Source organism: Furipterus horrens, unplaced genomic scaffold, assembly GCF_987537825.1.
Source record: "Furipterus horrens unplaced genomic scaffold, mFurHor1.1.pri manual_scaffold_6, whole genome shotgun sequence".
NCBI classification, from domain to species: domain Eukaryota; kingdom Metazoa; phylum Chordata; class Mammalia; order Chiroptera; family Furipteridae; genus Furipterus; species Furipterus horrens.
Genome location: NW_028327176.1, coordinates 65730567 through 65747053, shown reverse-complemented (window position 1 = coordinate 65747053; position 16487 = coordinate 65730567). Strand labels below are relative to the sequence as shown.

General features: G+C 39.3%; 1 protein-coding gene across 2 annotated transcripts in view; it reads left to right on the top strand.

Moving 5' to 3' along the window:
- Positions 1–16487, top strand: part of SUCLG1 (succinate-CoA ligase GDP/ADP-forming subunit alpha) — a 140877-nt gene that overhangs the window by 94860 nt on the left and 29530 nt on the right. The window contains exon 9 of one of the 2 annotated variants that reach the window (XM_090281611.1): positions 12369–12434. The exons of the other annotated variant lie outside the window; for it this stretch is intronic. Coding sequence (XP_090137737.1) covers positions 12369–12419 — 51 coding nt within the window. The 3' untranslated portion in view covers positions 12420–12434. Of the gene's footprint in view, positions 1–12368; positions 12435–16487 lie in introns of those variants that run through there. 2 annotated transcript variants of the gene reach the window in all.

Genomic DNA, 16487 nt, shown 5'->3' with positions numbered 1-16487 from the left:
AGCCAGTATTAATATAATTGTAGAGATATTAAGACTCTTATTTCATTGGAGAAACAGATAGGAGTTGTTTTAAATGAAGGAAATGTGATTTTTGAGAGGGAAGATGATAGAGTGATAATACTAGCAATTGGGGTCAAGGCTATGCAAGACAGCAATTAACATTTACACTGTATGTTTGAAAAGGAGGAGAAGATTGCAGTATCGAGTGAGAAAGTAGAAGTGTATAGTATTAGGTTTATATAGTAGTTATATGCTATATGTTTAGTGTGAAAGGGAGGATAGACACAATAGACATCCAAGCAAACAGATAACCAAGAATTGAAGCAGAGAGATATGAGGGTTAGAGGGTAGGAAACAGATTAGAGAGAGTTTTTCAAGAGTAAAGTTACAGAATAGAAAATAGCAAAAAAGAAAGAGAGAGAGGAAAGAGAGGGAGAAAGTAGAGAAGGGGAAGGTAGGAAAGAGAAAAAGAGAAGAAAGGGAGGAAGAAGAGGGAAGGTAATAAATTAAAATTAAAATTAAAATTAAAAAAATTAAAAGATTAAAAATAGTATAAAATAGAGAGAAAGAAAGAAAGAAAGAGAACAGAGAGAGAGAGAGGAAGAAAAGAAGGGAAAGGGAAGAAAAAAGAAACGAATGGAGAGGGAAGGGGCAAAATAAAGAAAAAATTTAATAAAATTAAAAGTACTTAGCAAGAAAGAAGGAAAGAAAGAGAAAGGAAATGGAGGGAGGAAGAGAATAAGGGGGAGGAAAAGAAATAAAAAGAAAGGAAGAGGAAGTAGAGAGGGAAAAAATTTAAAATTAAAAAATTAACAAAGAATAGGATGAAGGAGAGGGATACAAAAGAGAAAGGAGGGAAGAAGAAGGGAGAAAAGAAAAAGAGAGTAGAAGAAAGAAAGGGAGGGGCAGTAAGAGAGAGAGTGAGAAATAAAAGAATGAAAGGATTTTAACTCAATTTAACTTTTAGGCACAGACTCTATTTTTTTTTTTTTTTTCCCTTCCTGGGTCTGCCCCTAGTCAAAATTTCATGGGTTTCAAATCTTTTCTGGTTGGTTGTCTGGCTGTGGGAAGATCCTGCTCCATTCTGGGGATTCTAGTCTTTTATTCGTTGGCCTACTGCCGCTCTGCTGTGAGATGCATTTAGTTGTCCCCTTCTGCGGCACCCTCAGCCCTCCTCAGGCTTGTCCAGCAACACATTCCCACCATTGGGCCAGCATGCGCCTGCTAGCAATCCCCGCCCTGCCTCCAGTGGTGTCTCTATTCCCGAGCTACAGCTTCCACTCGCTTCCCTGTCTATACGCCTGCCTGCGCTACCTCTCTCCTTGCCCCCAAACCATCCCTTTGTTCTGTAGGACTCTGGCATGATCTGATTGGTCAAAGCGCGGGGGTGAGCTGCGCTCTCCTGCCTAGGAGTCCCCCCTCCCCTGTCTGTGGTTCCGCAGCAGCTCTCCGGTGCGGGCCCCTCTCCCTGCCCCCAAACTATCTCCACTCCTGAGCCACAGCCTCCCCTCGCCTCCCCTCCTACTCACTGCTTGCACCACCTCTCTCTCTGCCCCAAAACTGTTCCCCTGCTCTGCAGGACTCTGGAGAGATCGGTCATGTGCCAGGGTGAGCTGCGCTCTCCTGCCCAGAAGCTCTCCCCGTGCCCACCCCCCACCTCCGTCTGTAGTTCCGAAGTGGCTCTCCTGCATGGGCCCCTCTCCTTGCCCCAAAATTGTCTCTATTCCCAAGCTACAGCCTCTGCTTGCTTCCCAGTTCACACACCTGTGCGCTCTACCTCTCTCCTTGCCCCAAAACTGTCCCGTTGTTCTGTAGGGCCCTAGCGTGAGCACCGTGCATGCCCTGAATGCCGAGCTTTTGGTCAGGGGTTGCAGCCAAGGAGGTTTCTTCCTAGACTCAGATCACACAGTTTCTCCCAGTCCTGGTTGTTCACTCTTCTCCCACGCCTCTGGCTTTTTCAGCCAAATCCTCTCACTGACTTCCCTGTGAGACTTCACTGGTTGGTGCGCCCCTAGCAGGGGGAGCCTCCAAGCAGCCTCAGGCGCGGTACAGCACACACGCTGGGTCCAGGAGCAACTCAGCCTGTAGTGCGTGGTAGACCCCTCTGCCCCTCTCCACGCTGCTCCCACGCTCCCCTCTCTGTTCACACTATCCAAAATCCATACTCACTCAGTCACTTCTCTCAGTGTTCGCTCCTGAAGTCCCTCCATAATAGGAGCCGAGCAGACAACACTGCCCCTACTCTGCCACCATCTTCCCACCCTCATTTTGTTTTATTTTGTTTTTAGAAATTATCATTACTTGAAACATTTTATATTTATTTATTTTTCTGTCTGACAGTTGTCTTCTTTCTTCACTTATTTTTTTCCATAAGAGGCACACTGGTGGTATAGAATGAGAAATAAGCCAGTTGCTTCTATGTTTCTATATGGAAACTATCACCTCAATCGATTTTATTTTTGGTCTTTGAAGAGTCACTTTAGGGCTTCTTTGCATGTTTTCCTATCACCACTAGTGTTCTTTCAGTGGAAGAAATTTTAAATTAGGTAAAAGATTGAATCTTAGATAGCAGTGTGGATTGGAGTCAAGAGACTATTGCAATAGGACAGGTGAGCGATGACAGATGAGAAATGAGAAGACTAGACTTTGGCTATAGAGGAGATAATAATTGATTTTGAGTCTGTTCTGGCAGTAATACAAATAAAATTTTTTTGTTGAATTTGATGTGAGCTTTAAGGGAAAGAGAGGAGTCAAGGATTACCTTCACTTTGGGTGTAGGAAACTGCTCCTCATGGTTTAGAGAATTGTAGCCCTGGCCTGAGCATGACCTGCTGCTGGCATTTGGTTGTGCTTGTCTTTAAGTCTCAACATAAGACTGTGTGGGAGACATAACTAAAAGCCACTCAGAGGGTTTCCGTGGGAATTGGACTTAAAGAATGCTTATTATGCTTTAGAACTTGCTCTGCTTGTCTTTTAATATAACATAAACAATCTCTAGCAAGAAATGTATGAAACCTTGCACCTACAGCCAGTGTGGTGTCAAGATGTTTGATAGACCCTGACACAGACTGGTCACTGTACCCTCTGTACTAGTACATGTAATCTGTTACTGTCAACTATAATCCTGACACCTCCAAACTATTGATGATTCATGAATCTTGACCTTGTATCTCTCATGTGTATCCTCCTCAATAAAAGGCATGAGGGAAGAAGGTCTAATCACTGTTATCCACTAGAGAGGCAGCCACCTTCCTTCCCCCATACATAATGAATTGTCCTGGGTAAAAGTTTGTTCCACCATGGTCACGAAGCCTCTGCTGGACAGAGCAACTTCCAACCAAGCCTAGGGTGTGTGAGGCATCTCCTCCATAAATGGGGACCTGAGCAATTTGGCAAATGTTACTGTCATTTACTAACAAGGAAGGAGCAGATTTGGGGGTAAATTAAAGCCTGCTTTTAGATGGGATGTTTGAAACGTCTTATGTAGGCCAGGGTTATAGAAGGAACTGTATTTTGTGGCTGGGGTTCCCACATTCTTAAGATTTAGCAGTTTTCTCTTGGCATGAAATTTCTGAGGCACAAAAGGCTCTGTAGCAGGTGAAGTGAGCGGTGGCTGGGGTCAGTTGGCAAGGCTTCCCACATCCACCACATGCTTAGGATTTTTTTCTGTGCTCATTTCCTAATCAAAGATGGCAAATTTCATGCTGCCTGACAACTAAACAAATAGTCTTCATTAACAATTTCATGTGCCATGGGTGGAAAAATAATAAATCAATATGATTTACTATAAGTTCTTTAATAGAAGTACATTTTCATCACCAATCCTAATAAAATAATACAAAAGTCTGATTGATATTAATGGTATCATTTTAAATTAGTTTTACTATGTAAAGCTGTTCTTTGGTAGCAAAGAAAAATTATTTCTGACTGGATACAATTTGTGGTATAGAAAAGACATTTAAAAAAAGTAATTATTAGAAAAGACGATCAAATAAAAATTATAGCCTTTAAAAGTCATGAAAAGTATTAAACATAATAATTTGGGAATGTGTAGATACTGCAACCTCAACTTGTAGGTATTACAGCAAGTACCTGTATTGATGTCAATCTGCAACTGATGGTAACATCCTGGGTTGGTTCAACATTTGGTTGTTAAATGCATTTCAACTCAGCTCAAATTAATGAATGCATATAAAATTATTTTGGTCTTTGTTGCAAAAAAACTTGAAAAAATAGAACAACTTACTATGGCTTTAAAAATAAATTCACCATTCCAAATTGGTAATTCATGAAATTGGCAAACACTTATTAGGTACCTACTTACTATGTATTAGACTCTGGGTTAAAAACAAAGTACACACAAGTGATGAAAACTAACAAAGTCAAGATTTTGTAGATTACATAATTGTTGTGGGTTCAAATATAACTATATAAAGGAAATCTCTGTTTTATTATTTAAAATGCTTATAAATTTTAATAATTTATTTGTTACATATGTTTTAAATATTGCAAAACAATTTCTTATAAACACAAATATTTTAATTACATATATCTTATCTCTCCTCTATTTTAACTACTAAGTTTTATTTTATTTTATTTTTAAGATTTGGTATGTTTTTATTTAAAAAATATTTTATTGCTTATGCTATTATAATTTTCCAATTTTTCCCCTTTTGTTCCCTTCACCCAGCTCACCCCCACTTCCATAGTCAATCCCCTCACTGTTGTCCATGTCCATGGGTCCTTCATATATGTTCTTTAGCTAATCCATTCACCTTCTTTCAATTAGTTCCCAGTCACCCCTCTGCTCTTACAGCTATCAGTCTGTTCCATGAGTCTCTGCCTCTGGTTCTATTTTTCTCATTAGTTTATTCTGTTCATTAAATTCCTCCTTTAAGTAAGATCATATGGTATTTGTCTTTCACCAGCTGGCTAATTTCACTTAGCATAGTGGTCTTCAGTTCCATCTATGCTATTGCAAAAGGCAGGAATTCCTTTTTTTCCTGCTGTGTAGTATTCCATGGTGTAAATGTACCACAGCGGTTTTTTTTTTTATCCCTTCATCTACTGATGGCCACTTAGGCTATTTCCAAAACTGAAGTACTATTAATAGTGCTGATATGAACATAGGAGTGCACATATTCTTTTGAATAGGGGTTTAAAATTTGACAAAGGATGCAAGAACATACAATGAAATTTTTAAAAGTCTCTTCAATAAATGGTGTTGGGAGAACTGGACAGGGACATATGAAAAAAATAAAACTAGGCCACCATCTTACACCATACACAAGAATAAACTCAAAATGGATAAAAGAATTAAATGTAAGTCATAATATCATAAAAATCCTAGAGGTAAACATAGGCAGTAAAATTTCAGATACCTCATGTAGCAACATTTTTGCTGATATATTCCTTAGGGCAAGGGAAATAAAGGAAAAAAATAAACAAATGGGACTACATCAAATTAAAAAGGTGCACAACTAAAGAAACCATCATCAAAATGAAAAGAGAACTGACTGTTTAGGAGAACATATTTGCCAATAATACATCAGACAAGGGTTTAATGTCCAAAATATATAGAGAGCATATATATCTTAACACCAGGAAGACAAACAAGCCAATCAAAAAATAGTCTAAAGGACATGAAGTGACATTTCTCCAAGGAGGATATACAGTTGACCTATAGATATATGAAAAGGTGATCAACACCACTAGCCATCAGAGAGATGCAAATTAAAACCACAATGAGATATCACCTCACACCTGCCCAAATAGATATCATTAATAAATCAACAAACACATGCTGGCAAGGAAGTGGAGAAAAAGGAACCCTAGTGCACTGCTCGGGGGAATGCATACTGGTGCAACCACTGTGGAAAACAGTATGGAATTCCATCAAAAACCTAAAAATGTATGGAACTGTCTTTTGACCCAGTGATTCCATTACTGGGAATAAAAAGTCTGTCCAGAAGGCATCCAACAATGTAATATAAAAAATAGAGATGATTATTAAAGAAGATACAAGATATAAGAAACATTGTACATAGGACAGTAATGCCTCAATCCCCTTCAAAGTAGGCACCTTGGAACCTCAAACAGTTCTCGCAATCAGCTGCCCTATCATATTTTCCTGAATGTCATTGACAGTCTGAAATCTCTTCTCTTTCAAAGGTGATTTTAGTTTTGGGAAAAGCCAGAAGTCACAGGGTGCCAAATCTGGGCTGTAGGGGAGCTGAGTCACCTGGGGGGTTTGATGTTACACCAAAAAACTGCATGAGATGTAATGCATGAGCAGGCATATTGTTGTGATGAAGTTGCTGATCATCAGTTGGCCATAGCTGTGGCTGTTTTCATCATATTGCATCCCTCAACCAATGAAGAACATGGAGGTAGTGCTTCTTATTAATTGTTTGGCCTGGAGAGGTGTACTTGTGATGAACAAAACCTTCCCAGTAAAAAAACACACACACACACACACACACAGTTAACATGGTCTTGATCTTGCTGCGACTTTGCCGCACCTTATTCAGGTGTACAGAACCAGGCAACTTCCACTGGGATGACTGAGCCTTTGTTTCCAGATCATAGCCATAGACTCATGGTTCATCTCCAGTTATGACCTTCTTGAGGAAATCTGGCTAATTGGTAGCGGTTTGAATCAAGTCATAAGCAACTGCAGCATGACGTTCCCTCTGCTCTGGTAGCAGAAGCTGCAGAACACATTGTGCCACGACACATTTCATGCCAAGATCCTGCATCAAAATCTCAGACACAGTAATTTTGGGAATCCCCAGATCAGCTTCTAATTCTCGCACTATCAGTTGCCAATCTTTGTTGATTGCAGCCTGTACAGGTTCAACATTCTCAGGTATTCTTCTTGTTGCAGGCCTTCCAGAATGTGGTCCACTTTCAACAGATTCTTGACCATCTTTGAAGTGTTTGTGTCACACTTTTATTCACACTGCACTCATTGCATTGTCCCCGAAAACCTCCTGAATCATCCAAATATTAGAGGAATGTTCAACCTTAATGCACAATTTGATGCATATTAGTTGCTCTACTTGCTCAGTCATTTTGAATGTGATGGCCACAATACATATGCTCATTCAATGGCATCTACTGCTCCCACTGACTAATACAGCGAATTCATTATTGGTCACGTGTGCGTATTCCAGTCTGCTCTCCTTGGCTGCCAGATTACATCAGTGTTGTGCAAACCATTTTCCTTATATTAACAATGGCTTGACTTTTTCTGGACAGACTCTGTGTGTGTGCATGTGTGTGTGTGTGTGTGTGTATCGGGGAATGGGGGAAATAGTTGAAGGAAGTGCTTACTTCACCAAAAGGAACATCAGCACATTTTAGGTGCTCACATCATGGCTATAGCACTGCGGTTTTCTTCAGATCAAAATTGACATTTCAGGGATGAGTCAATAAATGGTATCACTGGGAAGACTTTTTGACTGATGTATCTGGTAAGCTCTCTAGTCCCCGAGACTTAGGGAAAGTATTACTTGGACTGGTTTAAATAAACAAGCAAACAACCAAAGAAGTAAACAAATTTGAGGCTCTGCCTCAAACTAAAAGTAATATTGGGATTCCAAAGAATGTGAATATAGCCAAAACTGTCCTCCTATAGTTTTCCATTTGGTCCAGAAGTTCTAACTCTGAGATTGATGTTATCTTGTACTTTAGCACTAGCACTCCCCACCCCTGTACCCCCAAACAGGGGTCTTACATTCTTCTGCAGAACTTCACTCTCTTTTTTGGACCAGACAACCACTTGTTGAAAAAAACATCCATGTCTCAGTAAGCACCCCTATAACTTATTCCAAGTTGTTTTCTGCCACTTTGGTTGTGTTGGCATCTTTAAGAGCTGTTCCAGTGTAGAGCTACAACAGGACCCGTGCAGAACACCTGACACACAGGGGATTTACTAAGGAAGTTAGTAAATATCCATATACACCCAGAAAGGATGTCATAAATTTCACGAGGAGTTAAAGGCAAACATGTTCTGATACTTCCAGCTTGTGTGTGCTGTGCTGCCTCAGAAATTATTGAGGCTAGAGGCTGATTGGGCCATTCAGGGTCTGTATCCTGGTCCTGCTTTTTGACAAGCCTTACCATCCACTGTAAGCAAAATGAACCAGAGTGGCAGCTGACTACAAAACATGGAACAAATCCATGATAGAGTTTCATGCTGCTCCCAAAGCTGCTGTAACTAGCTTAACCCACAGGGTTCAGGACAGCCAAATATTATTTCCTTGCCACATAGCAGAATATTATCTGGCTTTCCAAATTATGAAAACAGAATCTTCCTGTTAACTTGATGAGGTTACTGACAAAAAGTGTTAAAACTCCAGGAGGAGAATAGGAAAACTTCAGAGGAAAGAGGGAAATGGTGATGGGGAGGCACCCCAGAAAATGCCTGGCAAATGGGACAGTTAACTGAAAAAACAGAGGCCAATTAGAGAAAATCACCTGACTGTACTGACCTTTACCCTACAAACCTTCGCTCCTTGGGTTTCCTCTTTTATAACAGACAAGTCCAGGAAATAGTAATATCATCTTTGTTTCTCTTCCCTCAATGACACTGATATTACTTGTTGACTTAGAGGGCAGCCTTACATCTACTTTGATTTAAGTACTAGAATTTCCCCCATATTCCATTACCCTCTGAAATATTTAATGCAGTAGGAATTTCCCATCATATCATCCCATGATATAAACATCTCTTTTTGGTCTATTTCTGATCAACATAATTTCCTCTTATGCCTATTATCTCCTATGAATCTGTTAAATCTTTTGTAAAATAAGATGCCCATCCTTTCTGGGCAGGAGTTCTTTGCATGTGCTTATTTAATTTCCCTATCCAGATTCTTCTTTCTAGTAACCTCTACTCATTTTGGAATGTTTGCATCTGTATCTTCCCACCCACTCTTTTGCTTCCAAGCATAAATGAGGTCAGACTCCTTGGTTCTGCCCACCAGTGAAAGTCAATGGAAATTCTACCAGCTAGGTCCTTCCCAAGTTGTCTCAAATTGCTTGCAGCTGGAGTCATGTTTTTCCTATTGTATTCTGCAAGTTAAAAACCTAATTCCTCTAGGATCTTCAAACGGTAGGTACACAGCCCAAATATTTTAGTGGTGAACTTTGGTCTTACTTTCTTTTTCATAATAATAGATGTTGATGGACAATTTCTTTTTACTTTCTTCTTATCAAGGCTTCCATTTCATGTAGACCAAAATTTCCCAAGACTGAAATTCAAAATCATAAAAAGTAATGTAGATTACTTTAGGTTTCCTGGAAACTTTGTTCTTGTTTGAACTACTATTAGCCTTGTCCAGCCTAGAAGCCTGCAAATAAGATGTCTTTGTCTTGCTTGCTTCTCCAGCACTCTGGGCTGAAAAAACTTTTGATAAACAATTGCAATTAAGCCAAACCTGCCTTGAGTTGTCCATGACTTAGGAGATGGCATCTCAGCAATATAGAAATGCTTCTTCTGATTGGAGGTTATCCTAAGGCCTATAGGCTCTGCAACCCCATGATGTACACTTTCCCCTTATGTGTCCGGGTATAGTGGGGGGTGGGTGCAATAAAGCGCTTCACTAACTAAGCTTGTAGCACAATCCAGAAACAAATAGTTGCATCTCCTTCCCTTTGACCAAAACACAGTCCATTTTGTAATGCTTGGTTCTTCTCTCTTGGGCATAGTACTTTCACTCCTTGTCCCATTTTAAACTTGTTCTCTTCATTCTTGGTTCCCAAAACACCTAGATCCTCATGATTATCTTCATATTAACTACCCATGTGATTAAATTTCATTAGGGCTCAAAGATAGCTCACTTGAATATTATGATCTCATTTTTAATGTAGATGGGTCTGGTCCAAGACTCTCAGGAAAAGGTGGCCCTCAGATGAGATGGTAAGAAGTTTTCTTTTGCCTTTTTATATTCTGCTCAGGTAATCAAAAATTTCCCCACTTTCCTACCTAAGGAGGTAGCTTTTCTTTTCATAAGTCTTTGCTTTTGTGTTGTTGCTACATATAGTTGTGGAATCAATAAGGGTTTTCCACTTCTGGGCAAGAACAACTTTAATGGCTCTTATTTTGCCTTTTATACTTCTACTCCAACTGCTGTTATGTCTGTTGTTTATCTGAAGCCTTTGATGAGATTACACGTAGCCTTTGGCTGATGCTTTGGCTGATGATGAGTCAAAAACAGAAGTCAGAGACTTTTGGTCAAGATGGAGGCATATGTAGTCACACTTTATCTCCTCGTGCAACCATAGAAAGAATTACAACCAGATCTCAAAAACAAATAATAACAAGAACCATCAGAAAATTGAGCTATATGGAAGTCCAACAACAAAAGGATTTAAAAGAGTCACATTCATCCAGATGGGTGGGAGGGCTAGAGTCACAGAGAAGGGGTAGAGAGGTGGTGTGGCTTGGACAATCAGTGGTAGTGCCAGCGGTGGAATGGATGGTGCCACATTCACATGTGGTGAATAAAAATTGGGAGGGATACCCTGGCAGTAAGCAATCTCAGTTCAAGGCCAGATCGCACAGCCTAGGGTTCCAGCACTGGGAAGATAAATGTCCATTTCCTTTAATTGTAAAAACCAGTGGGGGTTGGGACAGTGGAAGGAACTTCTGGATTTTTGCCATTTAAAGGGCCCGCATGGCCTTAGAATGAACACAAACCCCAGGGCAGCAACTGGAAGGGTGCCAATCACATACAGAAAGTGGGTGAAGTGACTGGAAATAGGGCAAGTGCCAGGAAAATTGCCAGAAACTAGGTTGTGGCATTGTCACCTCTTGGAGCCTCCCACCATAAACAGAGCCACAAAACATTGAAGTGGGAGACTCTACCCTGGCAATCACATAAGTCTCCACTCCCCACATTTTACAGGTGTCTTTGCTACATAGGCCATGATACTAAGACAGAAAGTAAAAGCAGTTCTATCCAACACACAGAAACAAACATGGGAGCTGCCAAATTGAGGAGACAAAGAAATATGGCCCAAACGAAAGAACAGATCAAAACCCCAGAAAAAGAACTAAATGAAACAGAGATAGCCAACCTATCAGATGAAGAGTTCAAAAAAGTGGTGATAAGGATGCTCAGAGAACTCATAGAGCATGACAAAATAAATAAATAAATGAAAAAATAAAATAAAAAATAAAGGAAGAAATGAAGGATACAAAAAATGAAATAAAGAAAAATAGACAAGGAACCAACAGTGAAGGGAAGGAAGCCAGGATTCAAATCAACAAGTTGGGACAAAAGGAAGAAATAAAAATTCAACCAGTACAGAAAGAAGAAACAAGAATGCAAAAATACAAGGAGAGGCTTAGGAACCTCTGGGACACTTTAAATGTACCAACATCCAGATCATAGGGGTGCCAGAAGGAGAAGAGGAATAAAAAGAAATTGAAAACTTTTTGAAAAAATAATGAAAGAAAAGTTCCTAATTTGGTGAAGGAAATAGACACACAAGTCCGGGAAGCACAGAAATTCCCAAACTAGACCCAAAGAGGACCACACCAAGACACATCATAATTAAAATGCCAAAGGTTAAAGATAAAGAGAGAATCTTAAAAGCAGCAAGAGAAAAGAAGAGAGTTACCTACAAAGGAGTTCCCCTAAGACTGTCAGCTGATTTATCAAAAGAAACTTTGCAGGCAAGTGGGGAATGGTAAGAAATATTCAAGGTAATGAAAAGCAAGGACCTACAACCAAGATTACTCTATCCAGTGAAGCTATCATTTAGAATGGAAGGGCAGATAAAGTGTTTCCCAGACAAGGTAAAGCTAAAGGAGTTCATCACCACCAAACCATTACTATATGAAATGTTAAAGGGACTTACCTAAGAAAAAGATAAAAGCTATGAACATTAAAATGACAACAAACTCACAATTATCAATAGCCAAATCTAAAAAACAAAAACAAAAGCAAACCAAGCAAATAACCAGAACAGGAACAGAATCATAGGTATGGAGATCATTTGGAGGGGTATCAGCTGGGAGGGGGATGGGGGAGAATGAGGAAAAATGTACTGGAATTAAGAAACATAATTGGCAGGAACAAAATAGACAGGGGGATGTTGAGAATAGTATAGGAAAGGGAGAAGCCAAAGAACATACAGCCATGACCCATGGACATGAATTAAGAGGGTCGATTGCTGGAGGGCAGGGGGGATACTGGGTGCAGAGCAGCAAAGGGGGAAAAATTAGGACAACTGTAACAGCATAATCAATAAAATATACTTAAAAAAACCAGAAGTCATTTGTCCTTCCCAGGATATTCCTTTGTTTCTATCCCTACTTTCTTAATAATTCTCTCTGGTACTTCCTGCTCCCACAGAATCCTCATTTCAGAGATGTCATTTCTACCAGCACTGCCATGAAAGGCTAAAGTTTTCACATTGGATCCATAAATTCATGACAAGAAGATGCTGTTCTAGAGGAGTAATGCAGACTGATTGTATTCGTACTTTCCTGTCAAGGAAGAATGGCCTTCACTAATGACAGCTGTTTAAGTCACTTGTGCATACCTGTGAGCCCAGTGGCTCTGGTTGTAAGTTTTTCTGCATCATTTTCTTGCATGTTCTAGTACAACATATTAATGAAGGTGAAAGGGATTTGAAAATAAATAACCATTGTTACCCTAATACATTTATTTAAAAATTATAAAAAAGCATTGGCTTAAAACTAAGAAAATATGAATAAAGTACGAATTTAGTTAATGACAAAAACAGTAGCATAGTTTTACACATATGTTATTATGGAATACATAGATGTTATAATAAATACTGACTTTTTCTTGAAAAAAAAAAAAAGCTATTACAGAGTGAAGAGGTTTTGTTTCTTCATACAGGTAAAAAAAATTAAGTACCAGATCTGTATTAGTTTGTTAGGGCTGCTCTAACAAAGGCACCACAAACTGGGTGCCTTACAAAATAAAAATTAATTTTTGTATGATTCTACAGATGGAAGTCTGAAATCAAAGTGTCAGCAATTTTAGTTCCTTCTGGAGGTTGTGAAGGAAGAATCTGTTCCAGACCTCTCTTCTTGGCTTGTAGATGCCCTCTTCTCTCCGTGTATCTTTATATCATGTTTCTCTATGCATGTCTGTGCCCAAATATTCTTTTTTTAAAAAATAAGGACACCTGTAATATTAGGTGAGGGCCCACCATAATGACCTAACTCTAACTTGTCTCTGTAGAGACCCTATCTCCAAATAAGGTCACATTCTGAGTGGTTAGGACTTCAACATATGAATTTGGGGGGATATAATTCAACCCATAACAGGGTCTTTCTTTAAGTCCCAAACAGTTTGCACTGTAGATAATTATAATTATATGTACATCTCTGAAACTCAGTCACGGACAGGAGTAATATGGGTATTTTTTTCACAGAAGTTTCATTAAGAATTTAAAAAGTTAGTGGATATAATTTATATGATCTAACTTGACCACCCCACAGTGAAGCCCATGTGTGAGACACATCCAAGTATTAACTCCAGTATTAGGAAGAGATTAATAATATGGTTTCTAATCTTAAGAATTTATAGAAAGAAGAAGAACATGATTGTCAATATGAATAGCATCACTCTTAAAGGAGTTATCTCAGAAAAAAATATGTTAGGAAAACTACTTTGAAAGAGGAGGGTCTGAGCTTTGGAAGACAGGGAAGATGCACATAATTGTAGATGGAACTAATGGTAGAGAATTCCAGACAAAAATGTTATTTACAGATCCTCAGCATTTCTGGTGACATTTCCTTTAGTATTTGGGAAGAATATGTTTTGGTATTTGAGGTGAGGTCAGATTGTGAAGACTCATATTTATTCCAAAGATGCTAAGCACAATGAAATGTATTTGAGGAGCAGTTATGTGATTGGAGAAATGTTTGAGGACAAATGATTGAGTGGCGAATGCACAGTGAGGGGAATGCAGAGATAGCTCCAGGGTGGAAGAATCCTAAAGGCGATGAAGGCATATTAATTCCTTCTGAGTCTATTGCTAAGTCATAATAATGTTAAAACTGAATATTGATATAACATAAATTACAAAGATTCAAATGTATGTGAAAGAAAATTAATATAGGAAATTGGTAGATACTGATGGAAAGGAAATCTCAAAACTTTCTAACATAATCAATTTACTTGGTAAATGAAGGAAAATATGAAAATACTCAGCTGAGTATTTTGCACTAAAAGTAATTACCTTTAAAGAGCAGGCAATGGTGAGGTGGGTGGAGGGAGAGGCAGATGAAGGCACAAATATGCTGCCACTCACATCTCTTTGGCTAGAAACATAAGGGAGGTTGAGAAAGCAAGGATTTATGTGGGTCATTGCCACTCTGAAAAAAATGTGGGCTATTTACTAAGGAAGATAAGAAAAAATGGATATTGAGTGACCAGTAGCTGTGTCTGCCACAGGAGTAATCAATTTCCCAAACCATGTGCAATCTTCCAGTTGGAGAACAGAAAAATGGTACATGGAGGGAAAAATTTCTGAAAATATTTACCCAGGTGCAGACCAGGCAGATAGAGCATCTGGCTGTGGAAAGATGCAACCTTTGCGATTTTTGGACTGGCTGGTGGCAGATATACTTATCAGGCGTGCACTCTCAGAGTGCTTGATTTTATCTGTTATCAGTGATCCTCCTCCCTTTATCCTCTCATACTTTCTTTATTTCAGAGGAAGAAACGGCCTGCTGTCTATTGAAGTCACTTTTGCAGTCTGCCCTGTGGACCCTGTCCATTTCATCTCTATTGCATCCTTATAGTTTCTCTGTGTGCCTCTTTTCCATTATCCCCAGTTCTTCATCTCTCCTATTCTCTTCAGACATGTACATTCCTTCGGTAAAATATGAAATCCCAAGCCTAACATTCAATCCACCAATATATATTTTTTCTATTATTCTAAATACTTAAATTTTGTGGCTCATACCCACAGTGTCTTTTCTCTTTCTGGCCCTTGAAATTTCAAATGTCCCATTTTTCTATCTTATTAAATCTACTCCTTGGGGGATAGCCCAGATTTTATTCTATCCAAATTTAATGGATTTTAAAAAACTATTATCACCCTCAACTTTCTGTTGTAACAGAGAGTCTTGACCTTGTGCTCCTTCTGAAGGCTTTTCCTTCTGGGTTTCTTTTTCTTTCTTTTACAACTACTTTATTATTAGCTCTTCTTCTCTATTCTCCAACCTTCAGATATCCAGGGGACTGTTGTCCACAATTTCTTCTGTATTTAGAGAAAAATCACATTAATATTTCACTGTCTTTATGTTCTGTTGAAAGTGTTGCTGTTAGAAATTGGGTCCTTCTATGGAGTCACAAGAAAAGAATTTCCAGGGACCCATGGAAGGGAGGATGAGGTGTATTGGTAAGATTTATTGAGGTATAGATAAAAGACTCCCCCAGGTCTCAGTGTCTCCAGCTTTGTCTTCATCAAGCCCAGAAGAAAGACCAGAATTCAGAAATTCTGTGCCATTGGTTTAGTTCATGCCAAAGCTTAGTCCCATGTAGTCTCTGTGCCCATTTGTCTAAGCTTAATCTCATTTCTGGTTGTGTTCCAGCCAGCACTGTGTTGCTATACCCAAGTTTATGGTTGGAGACCATGCTTGGGCCCACAGAACTGCTATGAAGAGAGAATACATGAACAAATGGGTGATGGAACGTGTTACCCAGAGAGAGAGAGAGGCCTTCATTAAGCTTTGATTATATTGCCTTGGGCTTTCAAAATGACCAGTCTCCCAGTCCTTCATGAATTTGTCCTGGGTCTTTCCCCAAACCAATTTGGTCTTTTCCCCAGATTAGACACCTCTTGTCTGTGGTCTCCATCTTGGCTCCTACTGCACATGCCTCAAAGTAGAAGGACCTCCCCCTGTGCCATCTGGCTTCTACTGGAGAATGTGGTGGTTCCCTGGGGGTCCTAGGAATGCTGCAATTTTCTAGTGAAGCAGATTGAATGTCTAATTCAGCTCCCTAGTTTGTTAGAGTTAATGTCTGATTCCCTTTGCTCCATTCCTTTATTAGTGCTTACTAGCTGCCTATGCTGACAAAAGTTCCCAATCTCTAGACTCTCTCCACTTCCACATCTGAATTGCTTGGGAGATTTCTACTTTAAAGTCCCACAACCATTTAACCCTGAGTTCATTTCTCACAAAACCATTTCCTCTTCCCATTGTCTCCATTTCTAACAGTATATCACAATGTTTGTCAGAATTAGCTCTGAATCTGACAAATAGAAATTCAGCTCTGATACTTACCCATTGAGGGACTTTGGGCAAATTATGTAATCTCCTTGCATCTCTGTTTTCTTACCTGAAAAATCAGGACACCTAGATGAGAAGGACTGGTATTCCTTGTGTAGTTTTAGCTGATTACAAATACTTAATTCTCTTCTCTTAGGTAAATGAGAGGGCTGAACTACCCTGCCCTATTGTACTCCAGTTGGCCATATGGCTTTGG